Here is a 21,607-nt window from a genome sequence, read left to right on the forward strand (position 1 = left end):
AAATTGTTTTCATACAAATCTTCTTCCCTCCCTTATTCTGCAGTCTGCCCCAGCTAATATCCTTTGAGTATCTGTGTACTTCCAGTTCTGGCTTACTGATCATCCCAAACTTAAGCTCTGCCACTGGCCCCTAAGCCTTAAGCCAGGGTCACTAACCCAGGATCTATGTACCCCTTTTTTAATGGTACTGATCCATGGCATAAAAAAGGTGGGGAGTTCCTGCCTTAAACTGTCAGGGCCCCATAACCTCTGAGATTCCCTAAACCTGTAATGTTCTTCTAAATTTCATCAAAAATTCATCCTTTCACCTCTCTAATCTTCCTATCAGGCTGTCAAATTTTGTTTGATAACCTTTTTGTGAAATGCCTTGGGACATTTTGTTTCATTACTTTTGTTTTATTCAATAACTTCATGTTTCATTTCTCTAAGCAGGAAGGCAAAAATAGGGGTTATGGCATGTTAAAATGAAAGTAGACTTTCATGGGCATTCATAGATTTTGGCTGGAATTCTGCTTTCTTAGCTATCCATCTCCCAACACTTCATGAAATATGATTTGCTAATAAATCCAAGAAATGTTTTGATAGAAACTTTGGAACTTAGGAATGGAATAAATAACCTGCTGCCATAAACATGCCTTTAGGGGAAGAAAGATGAGGAAAGCTATAAGGGATGCAGATAATGTTGGAAAGGTGGTGGTAGTGGATCATAAATCTGTGTTGAGCTGATAATTCTATTTCTGTACAAATTGTATGTGAAACCAATAATTTTGTATAAAAAGGTTTATGTTGAATTGTATATTTCTCCCTTGTAGTGCAATCTATCATCCAGCAGATGGTACAGCTGCATCATTCGAAATTTAAATGTAGTATTATGGCCCACAGAAAATGTCACTTTTGCCAGATTGCAATCATTTATTTGCATAGTTTATTTATTTTTATTTAGAGATACAGCATAGAATAGACTCTTCAGGCTCTCTGCACCACTCTGTCATCCACCCACCGATTTAACCCTAGCCTAATCATGGAATAATTTACAATGACCAATTAACCTACCTGGTACATCTTTGAATGATGGGTGGAAACTAGAGCACCCAGAGGAAATCCACGTATTCCGTGGTGAGGATATACAACCTCCTTACAGAGGGAGGAGCTGAACGCTGAGCTGGATTTCAGATATTCAGCAGATGCAACTGTTAGTTTTTCTGAGCAATATTGTACTGAAACAGGCCCTTCGACTCAACTCACCCATGCTGAACAAGATGCCAACCTGAGGTGTTTGCCCATCACCCTCTAAACCCTTCTTATCTATGTACTTGTCTAAGTGTCTTTCAAAATTTGTTACTGTACCTGCCTCAACAACTTCCTCTGTCAATTAGACAGATCAGGAGAATGGGCAAGAAAGTAGAAAATGAAATACAATGTTGGAAAATGTATGGTCGTGCACTTTGGTAGTAGAAATAAATGTGTGGACTATTTTCTTAACGGGGAGAACACCCTGAAGGTTAACTTGCAGGTTGATTTGGTGGTGAGGAAAGCAAATAGCATTTATTTGAAAAGGGCTAGCATACAAGAGCAAGGATGTGATGCTGAGGCTTTTTAAGGCACTGGTGAGGCCTCATTTTGAATATTGTGAACAGTTTTGAGCTCCTCATCTTAGAAAAAAATGTGCTGCCATTGGAGAGGGTCCAGAGGAGATTCACAAGGATGATTCCAGGAGTGGCAGAGTTATACGAGAAACGTTTGATGGCTCTGGGTCTGTACTCGCTAGAATTCAGAAGAATGAGGGGGGATCTCATTGAAACCTTTCGAATGTTGAAAGGCCTAAACGGAGTCGATGTGGAAAGGATGTTACCCATGGTGGGAGAGTCTAGGACAACAGAATAGAGGGGTGCCCTTTCAAAACAGAGATGCAGAGAAATTTCTTTAGCCAAAGGTTGGTGAAGTTGTGGAATTTGCTACCACATGCAGCTGTGGAGGCCAGGTCGTTGGGTGTATTTAACGCAGAGATTCTTGACTGGACATAGCATCAAAGGTTACGGGAGAAGACCAGAAACGGATTGAGGAGGAGATTTTTAAAAAAAAAGTATCAGCCATGATTGAATGGCAGAGCAGACTCGATGGGCCAGATGGCCTAATTCTGTCCTATATCTTATGATCAATTCACACCACCCTTTGCTTGAAGGAATTGCCTCTCATTTTAAATCAGTCTCTTTCAAATCTTTCCCTTCTCACCTTAAATTTTAAATGGTTTTATGATTCCCTTTTCCTGGCAAAATATCTGTGTGTATTCACCCTTCATGATTTTATATACTTTTAAAAGATCACTGTTTAGACTCCAATGCTCCAGTGAATTCAGTCCTCACTTACTTGATCTCTCACTATAACTTGGTTCTTGAGTTCTGGTAACATTCTCATAAATAGTCTTTGTATTCTTTCCGGTTCAATGAAGTCTTTCCTACAACATGGTCATTAAAACTCCAGTCAATGCATGGATCAGAATCATAATCAGAATTTATTATCAATGTTTTATATGAGATAAAATTAGTTGTTTTGCGGCAGCAGTACAGTGAAAAAATTATTGTAAATTGCAAAGTAAATACCTAGCGCAAAAAGATAGGAAGAACGAGATTGTGTTTTTGGTCAGTTCAGAAACGTGATGACGGAGGGGAAGAAGTTGATGCTGAATGGTCGAGTGTGGGTCTTCAGGTTCCTGTGAATCTTTCCTGACAGTAGTATTGAGAAGAGGCTATGTCTAGATGGTAAGGATCTTTCTTGAAGTACCACCTCGTGAAGATGTCTTTGAGGAAATTTGTGTCTGAAATGGAGCTGGCTGAGCCTACACCCCTCTGCAGCCTCTTGCGATCTGTGCATGGAGCCTCCATGCCAGGCTGTGATGCAACTGGTCAAAATGCGTCTAGAAAATTTGCAAGTCTTTGGTGACATGCCAAATTTCCTCAATATCGTAACAAAATAGAGCCACTGGCATGCTTCCTTCATGATTGCATCAATATGTTGGGCTCAAGCCGGATCCTCAGGAATGTTGACACCAAGGAGCATATCCTTTACATTGCTCATCCTTCAGTGAGAACTGGTGTGTATTCTCCTGACTTCCCTTTTCTGAAGTCCTCAATAAGTTCCTTAGTCTTGCTGGCATTGAGTGCTAGCTTGTGACACCACTCAACCAGCTGATATGTCTCATTATTTTAGTGTTAACACCATCCACAGAAAGCAGCAGCCCTTCCCAACCTTTCAGAGATCTGCGATCAGAGGGGAGCAATTAGTCCCAGCTGCACACCTCAACTGAGATTCCTTTTGAAGACCTAGTGTCAGTTACTCCATCTGTCAATCTAGACATGTTGCCAAACTAACCCAACCAGGAAATTGTCAAATAGAAAATAGCAAAGGCTTTGGAGTAGGCAAAGCTGTTGAAGTCCTAAAGTTCAATGGAGAGCAACTTCTGTTACAAATTTGCAGCCTTATTCATCATGCTTAGGAAGAGGAAGCCTGTAGTAGGAAATACACATGAAGCAGCTCATTTACATTATGTATTTTTTTCATGATATTTCAAAGTGACCGGGCTCAGCTATACTATTTCAACCTTATTGCTAATTGCCACTGTCTGCCAGTTGCAGTATGGTTCTGTTGTTTTCATCTGTTTAATCCATATCCATTTCACTCCTGGTTAATCAATTTGAGCTCCACTTCAACAGGGTAGTGGTCACTGATATTCAAAGCCTAATTGTAAAGGAAAGAAGCTTTAAATATCTGAGAAGTATTTGCAATTTTGTTAAGACCACAAGACAGTTACTTACCCATAAATCAACATCTCCACCCACTAACTCCCCCACTGCTTCATTATTTCCAGTCAGTCACCTTATATACAGTCTAACATCACTTTATAGCTATTCAATCAATGTACATAAGCTATCTTATGTAATTATTGTGCTTTTTTATTATTACTGTGTTCTTTATCTTTTGTAGGAGGTTTTTTGTCCTACTTTGGATCAGGAGTAACAATTATTTTCTCCTTACACTTGTCTACAGGAAATACCTTTGAACAATTGACATAGCAAAATGCTCTACATTTTAAGTAAAATGATGGGCATGAAAGTGGACAGTTTGCAGAGTAATAAATTTCTTTTAGAGCAGTACTGTGGCACAGCAGGTAGAGCCATTGCATTGTAGGCATAGACACACAGAGCTCTACAGCACAGAAACAAACCTTTGGCCCATCTAGTCTATGCCTAACTGTTATTTTGCCTAGTTCCATTGACCTGCACCAGAGCCATAGCCCTCCATAGCTCTCCCATTCATGTACCTATCCAAGTTTCTCTTAAATGTTGCAATTGAACCCGCACCCACCACTGCCACCAGCAGATTCTTTCATACTGACCCCACCCCTCTGAGTGAAGGAGTTCTTCCTCAGGTTCCCCTTAAATATTTCACCTTGTGCTCTTAATCCATGACTTCTAGTTCTTTTCTCACCCAGCCTCGGTGGAAAAATCCTTCTTGAATTTACCCTGTCTATATCCTGCATAATTTTGTATGCCTCTATCAAATCTCCCCTCATTCTCCTACACCATGGAATAAAGTCATAATCTGTTCAACCTCTCCCTATAGCTCAGGTTCTCAAATCCTTTAAATTTTTTTCTTTACTCTTTCAAACTTATCGCTATCTTTCCTATAGGTATGTGACCAGAGCTGCACACAATACTACAAATTTGGCTTCACCATCATCATATACAACATAACACCTGAACTGTTGTACTTAATACTCTCATTTCTAAAACTCAATATACTAAATGCTCTCTTTATGAACCTATCTACCTGTGACGCCACTTGCAAGGAATGATGGATCTGCATTCCCAGATCCCTCTCTAATACCACACTCCTCAGTGGCCTACCGTTCACTGTGCAAGTCCTACTTTGGCTTTTCCTCCCCAAGTGCAACACCTCACACTTTTCCACATTAAATTCCATCTTTCGGCCCATTTTCTAACTAGGCTAAATCCCTGTACAAGTTATGATAGACTTCCTCGCTGTACACTGCATACCCAATCTTGGTGTCAAATATGACCATGCTGATCTCAAGTGGACCAATTTTGTTCCATGCTATCATTTTGTTCTTAATATAATGTGTAGGAGCTCTAGGGATTCTCCTTCACATTGTCTGGCAGAGTAGCTTCATGCTTTCTTTTAGCCCTCTTGATTTCCCTCTTAAGTATAACCTTGCACTTCTTATACTCCTCAAGCATCCCATTTGTTCCCTGCTGAATATATTTGCTATGCATGTCTTAACCAGGGCCTCAATACTCTGAAAACCAAGTCTCTCTATACCTGTTAGCCCAGAATTTTATTCTAACAGAAACGTTCAAATTCTATACTCTCAATATTCACTTTTGAAGGTCTCTCACTTACCAAGCATTCCTTTACCAGGAAACAAACTATCCTCACCCATGCCATTTCTGCTGCTGTTTGTGTGGTGTTTATGTCTTCTACCTTGGCCATATGGCTTTCATCCAAGTGATCCAGTTTCCCACATCCCAGAAATGTGCTGGTTGTTAAGTTAATTAATGACCATAAAATGCTCTTGGTGCAAGTGGGTGGGCAGAGAGTTAGGAGCATGTTTAGTCAGAAGGTGGTAAATCTGTGGAATTTGTTGCCACGAGTGGCTGTGGAGGCCAAGTCATTGGGTGCATTTAAGGCAGAGATAGATAGGTTCTTGATTAGCCAGGGCATCAAAGGGTATGAGGAGAAGTCAGGGGAGTGGGGATGACTGAAAGAATTGGATCAGCCTATGATTGAATGGCGGAGCAGACTCAATGGGCCGAATGGCCTACTTCTGCTTTATACCTTATGGTCTACTTCTGCTTTATACCTTATGGTCTTATTGGGGCATGTGTGAGAGAATTGGTTTCAAGGAAGTTGGTGAATGAGATTGTCACAGTCTAGTATAGGTGTTGGGCTGAATGGTCTATATCATAGCAAAATATGAGACCAAAGGACATACAAGTAGAATTAGGCCCATGAAGTCTGATCCGCTACTCCATCATGGCTGATTTATTATCTCTCTCAACCTCAATCCCTTGCCAAAAATAGGATTCAACTGTCCCTCCACGACTCACTGCAGCACCCCTCCCCTTTTCTCCACAGCCCACCAACCAGCTCCATGCCTACATTGCTCCCATCGGAGAGAAGAGTTTACAATTCCACTAACTTGTGTCACCATTCTCCTTACCCTCTCTTCGCTCCATCCCAGCTCGGCTTGGACGTTGAAAGGCTTAGCGGAATTTGGAACTATCCCCTGATAAAATGTATTCCCATAAACAACAATCCTGTCAACAGCAACAACAGACATAATTAGAGAGTGCCTACAGCACTGTAAACAGAGAATTCACTGTGGACTTTCCAAATGTCAAGAGAAATACTGCACTACAAAGACATTTTATACAGGAAAATAAAGAAAAGTACTATTAAAGGTATGCAATCTCATCCAAGCTTTGAATCATAGGCAGTGTTGATTTAAATCTAATATAATATCTGTATAACCTGATTTGTTCATAAATTCCATACTATACACACGGAGCTGTTAGATTTTATCTTGTGGCTAGTTCAAAGTTCAATGTAATTTATCTTGGTCTTCAAAATGCTTTTAATAGTCTAATGATTAATGTTAGAGAATGTGCAAAATGACACCAGTGGAATGTACAGTTGTAGCTCTGGTTAGACTACACAGAGCATTGCATTCAATTCTGGTCACCTCATCATAGGAAGGATGGAGAAGATACTTGGCAGGATGCTGCTTGGACTTGAGTATATGTTTACGAGGATAGGTTGAGCAAGCTAAGGCTTTTCTCTTTGGATGGAAGGAAGGCGAGAAGTGACTTATAGAGGAGTACAAGATGATGAGAGGGGTAGATCAAGTAAATAGCCAGAGACTTTTTCCCAGGACAGAAATAACCATATGACAATTTCAGCACAGAAACAGGCCGTCTAGTCCGTTGCGAACGCTCACTCTCACCTAGTCCTACCTACCTGCACTCAGCCCATAACCCTCCATTCCTTTCCTGTCCATGTACCTATCCAATTTTTTTTAAATGACAAAATTGAACCTGCCTCTACCACTTCTACTGGAAGCTCGTTCCACACAGCTACCACTCTCTGAGTAAAGAAGTTCCCCCTCGTGTTACCCTTAAACTTTTGCCCCTTAACTCTCAACTCATGTCCTCTTGTTTGAATCTCCCCTACTCTCAATGGAAAAAGCCTATCCACGTCAACTCTATCTATCCCCTTCATAATTTTAAATACCTAAATCAAATCCCCCCTCAACCTTCTATGCTCCAAAGAATAAAGACCTCACTTGTTCAACCTTTCTCTGTAACTTAAGTGCTGAAATCCAGATAACATTCTAATAAATCTCCTCTGTACTCTGTCTATCTTGTTGACATCTTTCCTATAAGTCAGTGACCAGAACTGTACACAATACTCCAAATTTGGCCTCACCAATGCCTTGTACAATTTTAACATTACATCCCAACTCCTATACTCAATGCTCTGATTTATAAAGGCCAGCATACCAAAAGCTTTCTTCACCACCCTATCCACATGAGATTCCACCTTCAAGGAACTATGCACCATTATACCTAGATCACTCTGCTCTACTGCATTCTTCAATGGCCTACCATTTACCATGTATGTCCTATTTGGATTTATCAGCATTAAACTCCATCTGCCATCGCTCAGCCCACTCTTCTAACTGGCCTAAATCTCCCTGCAAGCTTTGAAAACCTACTTCATTATCCACAACACCACCTATCTTAGTATCATCTGCATACTTACTAATCCAATTTACCACCCCATCATCCAGATCATTACTGTATATGACAAACAACATTGGACCCAGTACAGATCCCTGAGGCACACCACTAGTCACTAGGAATGGCTAATACAAAGAGACATTTTTAAATGATTGGAGGATGACAGAGATAAGTTTTTTACTCAAGAGAGTGGAACACCCTGCTAGCCATGGTGGTAGAGGTAGATACGTTAAAGGCATTTAAGAAACTCTTAGATAGGCACATGGTTGATAGAAAAATGGAGGGTTATGTAAGAGGGAAGGGTTACATTGATTTAGAGCAGGTTAAAGGTTGACCTAACATCATAGACTGAAGTAAGCTGTAATGTTCTAGGGGATATGTGGTTAGGTGACCAGAACAGAAAGCAGAGATGGTAGAACAAGGATAGTGGTGTCCCATAGTGATGAGGTTTTAGGTGCCATGGTAGCATAGCAGTTAGTTCTGGAGTTTAGAGTACAGTTCCAGTGCTGTTCTGTAAGGGGTCTCTATGTCCTCCCCATGGAATGTGTGTGTTTTCCTTGGTTGCTCCAGTCCAAAGATGTACCAGGTCATTGTAAATTGTCCCTTGATTTGGTAGGGTTGTGATGTTGAAGTGGCTTAAAGGCTGGAAGGTCCTCTCTCTGCCATGGTGCTAATAAATAAAAAATAAATGAAATAAGTATTACAGCTTGCATTCAGAATCTGGAATCCGAGTCACAACGGACATGATGTCAAATTGGTTGGGATGTTCATTACTGAGGAGGAGAAAAATAATTGTAGATCATTAATCAGTTTGCAGAATAATTGCAAATGATTTCAATGCATAACTATGAGGTAAGAAGAATAGAAAGGTTATTTATCATCTAGGTAGTGATGTAGAGTAGAGGGACAGGAATTTGGAAATACAAATGCACTCATTGGTGCACTCGATGGTTGCTGTACAGGTTGGAAATCCCATTGTAAAAGCCGGGCCACACACAAGGGTATACATTGAGTGGGTTTCTATTAAAATAAGGAAAGTTATGTAACTGCATCTTAGGTAGATAGGGCCATAAAGAGAGGTTTTGGCACGTTGGCCGTAAGTCAGGGCACTGAGTACAGGAGTTGGGCTGTGATGTTGAAATTGTATGGGATGTTGGTGAGGCTGAATTTGGACTATTGTACGTAGTTCTGGTCATGTACCTACAGGGAAGATATCAATAAAATTGAAAGAGTGTAGATAAAATTCACCAGGATGTTGCTGGACCTTGAGAATCTGAGAGGAGTGTTAAATAGGTTAGCAATTCAAGTAACACACACAAAATATCGACAGTACTTTCTTTCCTTAGATGTTGCCTGGCCTGCTGAGTTCCTCCAGCATTTTGTGTGTGTTGCTCAGATTTCCAGCATCTGCAGATTTTCTCGTTTGTGTTTTAGATTAGAACTTCATTCATTGGTGTGCAGGAGAATGAGTGTAGCTCTTATAGTGGTATCCAGAAAAGATGTACAGGGAGAAGGGTCCAGACACTCTAGCTCAGGATGGACTAGATGGGCAGAAGGGTTGTTTCTGTGCTGTATGTTACTCTATGAGTCTAAACCTTGGTTACATCATCCATACTTGCCACTTATAAAAAGAGCCCTAACATTCCTAGCACCTGAATCAATGAGTGCAGCACAGTGCAAAAGAGCCTGGATCCCAAGCCCTGCCACAGAAAGAGATTAACAGATGGACAGAGGAAAATATTCAATGACTGAAAAATAGGTAACAGTCTCACTGATTCCTAGGATACCCTGATCTACAACATCTTTGTGGAGAATGAGCAGTGAGAAAACAACTCGGGGTTACACAGAAGCACAGCATAAATGACTGAGGGGACAGTAGCTCTCAAATTGCCCACCCACCCCCCTTGGCCCACCTGTGGTAGATTGTGTGTGTTCTCCTTGGCCTTATCAGTCTCCAGGGAACCACTGAGCCAAAAGGAACTCAGTCTTCTCTGAGACACCACCTTAGAGGATTTGAAGGATATAGAGGAGATGGTGAGGATGAAAAATAAATACGGAGGGTATACATATTGGGAAAAGATGAACAAATTGACTTATTTTTGTCTTTAGAAAAGAAAGTGAGGGGTTAGCTACTAGAGGTCACAAAGTGCTTGGACTGAGTGGATGCAGAAAGAACATTTTTACTTGTGCAGAATTAATGTATGATGCTCAGCAAGAAATCTAAATAAGAAATTCAGAAAAACTTCCTCATGCAAAGAGAAGCAAGAATGTGGAATGCACTTACACAGGGCATAGCTGAGGTGAATAGTATAGATGCATTTTGGGGTGACAAAATAAGCATATGAATCCTGCCCAGCTGTGAAAGGAGGAGGGTTGGGTGTGGGGATAGTAACCCTATCCCGTAAAAACCCAGCACTACAAGAATGCCAGAAGAAGCTCAGAGAGCTCATCCCAGGGGGAGGAAGGATCTCCGCCTAGAATACATACTGTGCGAGCTGGTGGAAACCACAGGGATGAGGACTCTGGCAGCCTATGCCCCAGATCATACCAGTCACGGTCTGACAAAGAAATAAGCATATGGGAAATAAGTAATCAGATAGTTATGTTGATAGATTTCAAACTCTTTCTGTATATAACTCAAATCAGCCCTATAAATCACGTAACCAAAACAAAACCATAAGAGATATAAACCGAGAGATTCTACAGATGCTGGAAATTCAGAATAACTCACACAAAATGCGGAGGAGCTCAGCAAGTCACACCATCAAAGGATGGGAATAAACAGTCAATATTTCAGGCTGAGACCCTTCATTAAGACTTGTTTATTCATCTCTTATTACAGAAAGATGAAGTTGTGATGCAGGGTTTCTGATAAGATGGCTTGGCAGAGGAAAGTTATAATGAAACATGTCAAGAATAAGGAGGGAAAATGTTGGGAGTAAAAGAAAATTGTAATACTGTACCTACCATTTGGTTGATGGTTCCAATAACAATCAAGTAAATCAACACCTTAAGCACTGACTGATGGTGTAACCTAAAATGCAAACTGTTTCTCTTTCCAGATGCTGCCTGACCTGAGAATGTCCAGCACTTTATAGTTTTATATCATGGACATTCATTTGCTGCACAACGACTGCATTGTGCTACATTGAATTTTATCTATAAAAAGTATAAGGTGGCTCCCAACACTTTCCAAACATGCAACTGGTACCTCCAAGCAGATCAAGGGCAGCAGATGCCTACCAACACCGTTTGTATATTCCCCTCCCATGTCAGTGGAAAATATTCCTCTGTTCCCTTACTGTCACTGGATCTAAATGCTAGAATTCTGCCCCGCCGTACTGTGGAAGAACCTTAACCACATGGGTTACAGTGGTTGAACAAGTCATAAACACAAAAGATTCTGCAGATGCTGGGAATCCAGAGAAGCACACACAAAATGCTGGTAGAACTCAGCAGGTCAGGGAAGAAATAAACAAATGATGTTTTGGGCCAAGACTACTACTACATCTGTAGATTGGGGGGCAGCTTTGTCAAACACCTTCGCTCCGTCATCCACAGAAGGTGGGAGGTCCTGCTGGCCACCATTTTAATTCTACTTCCCATTCCCGTTCCATCATGTTGGCCCATAGCTTCGTCTGTGGTCACAACAAGGTATGAAGGAGCAACATCTCATATTCCATCTAAGTAGCCTCCAGCCTGATGGTATGAACATTGATTTCTCTAACTTCCAGTAATTTCTATGCCCTTGCCCTTTCTTATTTCTTTCCTCATTTTGGCTCCTCTCTTACCCCTTCTCTTCACCTACCCATCATCTCTCTCTGGTTCCCCCAAACCACCTTTCCTTTCTCAATGGTCCATCTTCCTCTCTTATTAGATTCCTCCTTCTTCAGCCCTTTATCTCTTCTACATATCAGCTCCCAGCTTCTCACTTTATCTCACCTCCCACGCCCACCCACCTTCCCCTCACCTGGTTTCACCTATTACCTGCCAGCCTGTGCTCCTTCCCAAACCCCCATTTTCGTATTCTGGCTTCTTCCCCATTCCTTTCCGGTCCCGGTGAAAAGACTCGGCCCTAAATGTTGACTATTCTTTTCCATCCATATATGCTGCCTGACCTGTTGAGTTCCACCAGCGTTTTGTGTGTGTGTTGTAGTGATCTCAGTGACTGTGAGGGAGGGACAGTGAATGCCAGCAATGTCAGCAGTTTAAGCAGGGCTATTCTTGCAACTGGCTCACAAATAAACAATCATGCATCATGTTAAGGGACAGGGGACTTCCATGCAGGATTGGAACTGCCACTTCCTTCTTCATATCAATGTGCATTGGGCTTCCAATCTTATGTTCAAAATAAAACAAAACCAAAAAAAGCACAAAATAAATCCCACACAGCAAAGACTGTCAAACAACCAATGTGTAAAAGAAGAACAAATCATGCAAACAATAAAAAAGTAAACAAATAACGCACAGACCATGAACCACAGAGACCCTAAAAGTGTGTCCACGGCCACGGAGCCAGTTCAATCCAGGAGCCAACAGCTCCAGGCCACGGCCACGGAGCCAGTTCAATCCAGGAGCCAACAGCTCCAGGCCACGGCCACGGAGCCAGTTCAATCCAGGAGCCAACAGCTCCAGGCCACAGCCACGGAGCAAGTTCAATCCAGGAGCCAACAGCTCCAGGCCACGGCCACGGAGCCAGTTCTGCTCTAAGGCGAGTACAGCATCAAGAAGGAGTGAACTGAACATCCTTCACCCTCAGCCTCGAAGCCTTGATTTTTAAATTTTAGTTTGCATTATCACCATTGAGTCAGTAAACTGGAGACTCAACCTCAACCCAGGACAAGCTTAAAATAATTCCATTATTGGACTTCTGTCTTTTAACTAAGATCTTTAAACTACTTAGAAGAATGTAAAAATATCTTAATGCAATTTAATGAGCTTTGGGTTCTCCTAGGGTCAGCTATGGAAACAGTAATGGGTGAAAATTGGATTATAATTCATATGATGTTAGTGGTTGAATAAGAGATAGAAATGTTGAAGCCGTGGATAAGACACCGGAAAATGGGTGCTCTTTTAGAAAATGGATAGCCCTTTTAGGCACAATGGAACTGCATCTTCTCATGTTGTAAGTAAAATATTAGGATTCAATAAACCACATTAATTATGGATTAATATTACTTAACAGATGGCCAGCAATGGGTTGCTTGAAAAATATCACATGCTGGCAGTAAGTTTTATTAAGGGTGCCTTTGGGAACACGGTCTTATTGAAGATAATATTACAGCATTCTAGCCTAGGAGTATTCCTTTTTAAAGCAAGCCATGGAGAAAAGGCTTTATGAATAATACATTAACTTGTTGCTGCCGGTAACTCTTCGATCTTCTTTTAATGAGATGTTAGGTGTACTAATCAACTTAGCAACAGACTGAGGCAATACACTTAGGGCAACGTGGACCTCACTCATAATTGTCCTCACTTTCAGCTAGTTTGTCAGATAGAATTGGCTCATGCCTATTCTGGGTGGTTGGCCGCAAATTAGTGGGGTGGGGTGGGACCCCTTGTCCAGCAAATTAGTATGTGGGGAGACTGGCGGGATTCCTTTGTAAATGAGGGAAGAGAACACATTGAAGGAAAAGATGGTGGAAGAGGGTACAACTCAGATTCAGATTTACAGTATTTGTCACATGATACAGTGAAATCCATCATTTACAATAAGACAACAAACCACACATCCCAGCACTAACATAGCACGCCCACAATTTTCAGCAGAGCAGCACAAGCACCAGCAACAATAACAGAACGAAACAAGGAAACAGCAGCCAAGCAGCCCACTTCCCCACCCTCACCCTCACACAGAGGCAGGCCTCTTCTGGGCCTCCGGTGCTTGGTCCCGGACTCTCAGGCGTCAAGCCTCCAACGTCCAGTTAACTACAACAATAATATTTGTTCCTTTAAAGTAGCAAGGATGTGCCAGTGATTACCAAAATGACCCACACCTGACCTCAAGAAAGAACAGGACAGGAAGAGGCTATCCAGCGCACCATGTCTGCACCAAACACAATGCCAACTTTACTCAATTCCTTCTGCCTGTACATGATCCATATCCTTCTACCGCCCGCTATTTCTGTGTCTATCTGACAACCTCTCAGACATGTCTATTGTATATGCTTCCACCATGACCCCAGGCACTTACACCTTCTATTTGTAAAAAAAAATGTGCCCTGCACATCTCCTTTAAGCTTCCCCCATCTCATCTTAAATGCATTTCCTTGAGAATTTGACATTTCTAGCCTGCAAAAAGATTCTCCCTATTAATGCTATCTATGTCTTTCATAGTCTTATAAACTTCTGTAAGATCTCCTATCAGCCTTCAAAGCTTTGGCTGGAAACAACACAAGCCTGTCTAACTTTTACTTCAATGTGACTCTAATTCAGCTATCATCTGATAAACCTCTTTCCAAAGCAGCCATGTTCTTCCTGTAATTGGAAGAAGACCAAAATTGCACAGAAAACAATTGAAAAAAAATGTTCAGTTAGATCATCCGAAGGAAAAAAATAGTAGGGAAGTGGGTGATTTTTGGGAATAAATTCCAGAGTTTAGGACCTCAGCAGTGGTGGAACAATTACATTTTGCCGTAAACAAGCGTCTAGAGTTAAGAAGATACCTGGGAAAGGTGTAGGGCTGAAGAAGATTACAGAGGTAAAAATGGATGAAACTATGAATAACTTTTCTTAAATGCTAAAAGTGAGCCTGCAAGTGTTCCAGTTCACAGAAATGGAGGGAGTTTGGATGGAAAAACTTGATAAGATATTTTATTACACCCTCTCAGAAATCCCATTATGATAGTAACCTCCCTGTTTGCTGGAGAAATTGTGGAAATCAAAATGCAAATCATTATCATATTTTTTGGGACTGCCCTGTTATCAAAAACTATTGGAGGGGGATACACAATCCCCTACAAGACACCTTTAAATGTGAAATACCCTTGGAGAGTAAGACCATATATTTTGGATATATACCTCAAAAGAGGTATATTGAAAAGAGATAAATATTTAATGAATATACTGTTGGTGGCTGGTAAAAAAAGACTCTTACTAGGAAATGATTATCACAGGAGAGCCCAACTTTAAATACATGGATGGAAATTACAATGGACATTTACAAAATGGAGAAGATAACAGCATCTGTTAACCATAAGCTGGAACAATTTGATTCATACTGGGAAAATGGTTTAACTACATAATGCCTCATAGGCCTGATTTTATTCTCACAAATCAATGAATCTGTTGTAAAAAAAAAGATCACTCCCTACTTGTATGTAGTTCTTTCCTTTTGCTTGTTTTTTCTTCCCACTCTTTTCTATAAGTGTATACCTCAGATAAGGAGTACCTGAGGAGGAAGGTAAAGCTGCGCAAGCGCGGGTGACGTCAGTGGCGAGCGCGGGCTTAACAAGCGACCCACTTTCAGGAGCGGGCAGCGGAGTGCGTGGGAGCAGAGTGCTAGGCTTTGGCTCAGCGGGCTTAACAAGCGACCCACTTTCAGGAGCGGGCAGCGGAGTGCGTGGGAGCAGAGTGCTGGGCTTTGGCGCAAGGGGACTTCAGTGAGGGGAAATCAGTGAGCCTGAGTAGGTGCTTGCTGAGGTAAAAAGGTAAGGTCAGTAGGTTCTTTTTTCATTTATTCTGACTAATCTGGGATCAGGTAATGGGGGAGACGGTTAGAGCAGTGATGTGCTCCGTATGCAGTATGTGGGAGGTCAGGGTCAACACAGTTGTCCCTGATGACCACACCTGCAATAGGTGCATCCAGCTGCAGCTCCTATCAGACCGAGTTAGGGAATTGGAGCAGGAGCTGGATGAACTACGGATCATTCGGGAGGCAGAGGCAGAGATAGATAAGAGTTATCGGGAGGTAGTCACACCGAAAAGACAGGAGGTAGGCAAATGGGTGACAGTCAAGAGAGGCAGGGGGAGCAGACAGAGAGAGCAGAGCACCCCTGTGGCCGTTCCCATCAAAAATAAGTATACCGTTTTGGATACTGTTGGTGGGGATGACCTACCAGGTACAAGTTGTAGTGGTCCTGTCTCTGGCACTGAGGTTGGACCCTCGACTACGAAGGGGAGGAGGGAAGAGAAGTGAGCGGTAGTGATAGGGGATTCTATAGTCAGGGGGGCGGATAGGAGATTTTGTGGGGAAGATCAGGAGTCTCGGATGGTATGTTGCTTCCCTGGTGCCGGGGTCCGAGACATCTCAGATCAGGTGCAGGTTATTCTTGAGAGGGAGGGCAAGAATCCAGATGTTGTGGTCCATGTAGGGACCAACGACGTGGATAGGATGAGTGAGGGGGTCCTGCGTAGGGAGTTCAGGGAGTTAGGTGTGAAGCTGAAGAGCAGGACCTCCAGGGTAACAATCTCAGGATTGCTACCTGTGCCACGTGCGAGTGAGGCAAGTAACAGAAAGATTATACAGATTAATACGTGGCTGAGAGGATGGTGCAGGAGGGAGGGCTTCAGGTTTGTAGATAATTGGGCTTTGTTCCAGGGAAGGTGGGATCTGTTCCGAAGGGACAGTTTACACTTGAACTGGAGCAGTACTAACATTCTTGCAGGGAAGTTTGCTAGTGCTTCTTGGGGGTGTTTAAACTAAATTTGCAGGGGGCGGGGATCCAGAATGTGAGAGAGGATAGCGAGAGGAAGAATAAAGGACAGGCGGGGACTACACGGTTCCGGAATATTAAGTGTGTAGTAGAGAAAGGTGAGGCGGAACAAGTGATAAGGAGGACACATGTACAGAGGGATGGTCTGACGGAACATGGAGTTAAATGTGCAGAAAGAATAAGTAAATTTAGGAAGGACAACAAAATTCTAGGAGCGTATAGCCCGATGGGAGTTCGGGGATCTGGGTTAAGCACAATAGGCAGCGATTCAAACAGAGAGAGGAAAAATGGGCTAAAAATTATATATCTGAATGCACGAAGTATCAGAAATAAGGCAGATGAGCTTGATGCTCAGGTGCGAATAGGTAACTTATGATGTTGTTGGGATAACGGAGACATGGCTGCAGGGAGATCAGACCTGGGAAATGAATGTACAAGGGTATACGTGCTATCGTAGGGACAGAAATGTGGGCAGAGGGGGTGGGGTGGCCCTGTTGGTGAGGAATGAGATTCAGTCCTTTGCAAGGGGGGACATAGGATCAGGAGAAGTAGAGTCTGTGTGGATAGAACTGAGGAACAGTAAGGGCAAAAGGACCCAAATGGGTGTTGTCTACAGGCTACCAAACAGTAACATGGATATTGGGTGCAAGTTGAATAGGGAGTTAACATTGGCATGTGGCAAAGGTAATGTCACAGTAGTTATGGGGGATTTCAACATGCAGGTGAACTGGGAGAAGCAGGTTGGTGCTGGACCCCAGGATAGGGAGTTTGTAGAGTGCCTACGGGATGCATTCTTGGAACAGCTTGTACGAGAGCCGACCAGGGACAAGACTATTCTGGATTTAGCGTTATGTAATGAACAGGATTTGATAAGCGATCTTGCAGTAAAGAAGCCATTAGGAGGTAGTGATCATAATATGATAAGCTTTTATCTGCAATTTGAGAAGGATAAGGGCAGATCGGAGGTGTCAGAGTTGCAGTTGAACAAAGGAAACTATGGAGCCATGAGAGAGGAGCTGGGCAAAGTTAACTAGATGGATATCCTAGCAGAAAAGACAGTGGAACAGCAATGGCAGGTATTCTTGGGAATAATGCACAAGTTGCAAAATCAGTTCATCCCCCAGAGAAGGAAGGATTCAAAGGGGGGAAAGGGGCCACAGTGGTTGACAGAGGAAGTCAGAGATTGCATAGCATTTAAAAAAAAAGGGAATATGACAGAGCTAAGGTGAGTGGGAGGACAGATGATTGGGAAGTTTTTAAGGAACAACAGAACTTAACTAAAAAGACAATACGGGGAGAAAAAATGAGGTACGAACGCAAGCTAGCCAGGAATATAAAGGAAGATAGCAAAAGCTTTTTTAGGTATGTGAAGAGAAAGAAGATAGTTAAGTACAATGTTGGGCCCTTGAAGAATGAATTGGGTGAAATTGTTATGGGAAACAGAGAAATAGCAGAAGAATTTAATAAGTACTTTAGATCTGTCTTCACTAAGGAAGACACAAGCAATCTCCCAGATGTATGGATGGGCCAAGGACATAGGGTAACCGAGGAAATGAAACAGATTGACATTCGGAAGGAAACGGTGATGAGAAGACTGATGGGACTGAAGGCTGACAAATCCCCAGGTCCAGATGGTCTGCATCCTAGGGTACTAAAGGAGGTGGCCCTGGAAATTGCGGATGCATTGGTAATCATTTTCCAATGTTCCTTAGATTCAGGATCAGTTCCTGAGGATTGGAGAATGGCTAATGTTATCCCACTTTTTAAGAAAGGAGGGAGGGAGAAAACAGAGAACTATCGACCTGTCAGCCTGACATTGGTGGTGGGAAAGATGCTAGAGTCCATTATTAAGGATGAAATAGTGGCATATCTAGATAGCAGTGATAGGATTGGGCCGAGCCAGCATGGATTTACCAAGGGTAAATCATGCTTGACTAATCTATTGGAGTTTTTCAAGGATGTAACCAGGAAGTTAGACGGGGGAGATCCAGTGGATGTAGTGTACCTCGATTTTCAGAAGGCATTTGATAAGCTCCCACATAGGAGATTGGTGGGTAAAATCAAAGCGTATGGCATTGGGGGGAAGACATTGACATGGATAGAAAACTGGTTGGCAGATAGAAAGCAAAGGGTAGCGGTGAATAGGTGTTTCTCGGAATGGCAGGTGGTGACTAGTGGGGTGCCACAAGGCTTGGTATTGGGACCACAGCTGTTTACAATTTATGTCAACGATTTAGATGAAGACATTGAGAATAACATCAGCAAATTTGCTGATGATACTAAGCTGGGTGGCAGTGTGACATGTGATGAGGATGTTAGGAGAATTCAGGGTGACTTGGATTGGCTGGGTGAGTGGGCAGATACTTGGCAGATGATGTTTAATGTGAATAAGTGTGAGGTTATCCACTTTGGGAGTAAGAACAGGAAGGCAAATTATTATCTGAACGGTGTAGAGTTAGGTAAGGGAGAAATACAAAGAGATCTAGGAGTCCTTGTTCATCAGTCACTGAAGGTGAATGAGCAAGTGCAGCAGGCAGTGAAGAAGGCTAATGCAATGTTTGCCTTTATTACAAAGGGAATTGAGTACAAGAGCAAGGAAATCCTCTTGCATTTGTACAGAGCCCTGGTGAGACCACACCTGGAGTATTGTGTACAGTTTTGTTCTCCGGGGTTAAGGAAGGACATCCTGGCTGTAGAGGAAGTGCAGCGTAGATTCATGAGGTTAATTCCTGGGATGTCTGGACTGTCTTACACAGAGAGGTCAGAGAGGTTAGAGAGACTGGGCTTGTACACGCTGGAATTAAGGAGATTGAGAGGGGATCTGATTGAAACATACAAGATTATTAAGGGATTGGACAAGATAGAGGCAGGAAATATGTTCCAGATGCTGGGAGAGTCCAGTACCAGAGGGCATGGTTTGAGAATAAGGGGTAGGTCATTTAGGACAGAGTTAAGGAAAAACTTCTTCTCCCAGAGAGTTGTGGGGGTCTGGAATGCACTGCCTCGGAAGGTAGTGGAGGCCAATTCTCTGGATGCTTTCAAGAAGGAGCTAGATAGGTATCTTATGGATAGGGGAATCAAGGCATATGGGGACAAGGCAGGAACCGGGTATTGATAGTAGATGATCAGCCATGATCTCAAAATGGTGGTGCAGGCTCGAAGGGCCAAATGGTCTACTTCTGCACCTATTGTCTATTGTCTATAAATACTTTGTGAAGATTTGTGATATATATGATTATATGATATATATGTACAATGTCTGAAGTACATCTTATGGAAATGTTTGTTTGATGATGAACTTCAATAAAAAAATAAATTACAAAAATAAAGTGAGCCTGCATTTATCACTTCACCTGGCAGCTCATTCCACACTCCCACCACTCTCTGTGTGAAGAAGCCCCCCCCCAATGTTCCCTTTAAACTTTTCCCCCTTCACCCTTAACCCATGTCCTCTGGTTTTTTTCTCCCCTAGCCTCAGTGGAAAAAGCCTGCTTGCATTCTCTCTATCTATACCCATCATAATTTTATATACCTCTATCAAATCTCCCCTCATTCTTCTACGCTCCAGGGAATAAAGTCCTAACCTATTCAACCTTTCTCGGTAACTCAGTTTCTCAAGTCTCGGCAACATCCTTGTAAACCTTCTCTGCACTCTTTCAAACTTATTAATATCCTTCCTGTAATTCAGTGACCAAAACTGTACACAATACTCCAAATTCGGCCTCACCAATGCCTTATACAACCTCACCATAACATTCCAACTCTTATACTCAAAACTTCGATTTATAAAGGCCAATGTACAAAAAACTCTCGTTACTACCCTATCTACCTGTGATGCCACTTTTAGGGAATTATGTATCTGTATTCCCAGATCCCTCTGTTCTACTGCACTCCTCAATGCCCTACCATTTACCTTGTATGTTCTACCTTGGTTTGTCCTTCCAAAGTGCAATACCTCACACTTGTCTGCATTAAACTCCATCTGCCATTTGTTAGCCCATTTTTCCAGCTGGTCCAGATCCCTCTGCAAGCTTTGAAAACCTTCCTCACTGTCCACTACACCTCTAGTCTTCGTATCATCAGCAAATTTGCTGATCCAATTTACCACATTATCATCCAGATCATTGATATAGATGACAAATAACAATGGACCCAGCACTGATCCCTGTGGCACACCACTAGTCACAGTCCTCCACTCAGAGAAGCAATACCGTTACCTTATCTCTTTGTTCGTATTTACACTGTCTTTTGCACACTGGTTGGTTGTCAGTCTTTAGATAGATAGATAGATAGATAGATAGAATGATAGATAGATAGATACTTTATTCATCCCCATGGGGAAATTCAACTTTTTTCCAATGTCCCATACACTTGTTGTAGCAAAACAAATTACATACAATACTTAACTCAGTAAAAAATATGATATGCATCTAAATCACTATCTCAAAAAGCATTAATAATAGCTTTTAAAAAGTTCTTAAGTCCTGGCGGTTGAGTTGTAAAGCCTAATGGCACTGGGGAGTATTGACCTCTTCATCCTGTCTGAGGAGCATTGCATCGACAGTAACCTGTCGCTGAAACTGCTTCTCTGTCTCTGGATGGTGCTATGTAGAGGATGTTCAGAGTTTTCCATAATTGACCATAGCCTACTCAGCGCCCTTCGCTCAGCTACCGATGTTAAACTCTCCAGTACTTTGCCCACGACAGAGCCCGCCTTCCTTACCAGCTTATTAAGACGTGAGGCGTCCCTCTTCTTAATGCTTCCTCCCCAACACGCCACCACAAAGAAGAGGGCGCTCTCCACAACTGACCTATAGAACATCTTCAGCATCTCACTACAGACATTGAATGACGCCAACCTTCTTAGGAAGTACAGTCGACTCTGTGCCTTCCTGCACAAGGTATCTGTGTTGGCAGTCCAGTCTATCTTCTCATCTAACTGTACTCCCAGATACTTGTAGGTCTTAACCTGCTCCACACATTCTCCATTAATGATCACTGGCTCCATATGAGGCCTAGATCTCCTAAAGTCCACCACCATCTCCTTGGTCTTGGTGATATTGAGACGCAGGTAGTTTGAGTTGCACCATATCACAAAGTCCTGTATCAGTTTCCTATACTCCTCCTCCTGTCCAT

At 42.3% G+C, this 21,607-nt stretch overlaps 1 protein-coding gene across 2 annotated transcripts in view; it reads right to left on the reverse strand.

Annotated features, from left to right (window-relative positions):
- Positions 1 to 2,493: 2,493 nt before the first annotated feature.
- LOC140742070 (deoxyribonuclease-1-like) overlaps positions 2,494 to 21,607 on the reverse strand; it is a 162,094-nt gene continuing 142,980 nt past the window's right edge. For both annotated transcript variants that reach the window (XM_073072866.1, XM_073072867.1), the window contains exons 8-9: positions 6,239 to 6,335; positions 2,494 to 3,735 (exon numbers count right to left, since the gene is read on the reverse strand). In XM_073072866.1, coding sequence (XP_072928967.1) covers positions 3,673 to 3,735; positions 6,239 to 6,335 — 160 coding nt within the window. In that variant the 3' untranslated portion in view covers positions 2,494 to 3,672. The remainder of the gene's footprint in view (positions 3,736 to 6,238; positions 6,336 to 21,607) is intronic.

This window comes from Hemitrygon akajei, chromosome 19, assembly GCF_048418815.1.
Source record: "Hemitrygon akajei chromosome 19, sHemAka1.3, whole genome shotgun sequence".
Lineage (NCBI taxonomy): Eukaryota > Metazoa > Chordata > Chondrichthyes > Myliobatiformes > Dasyatidae > Hemitrygon > Hemitrygon akajei.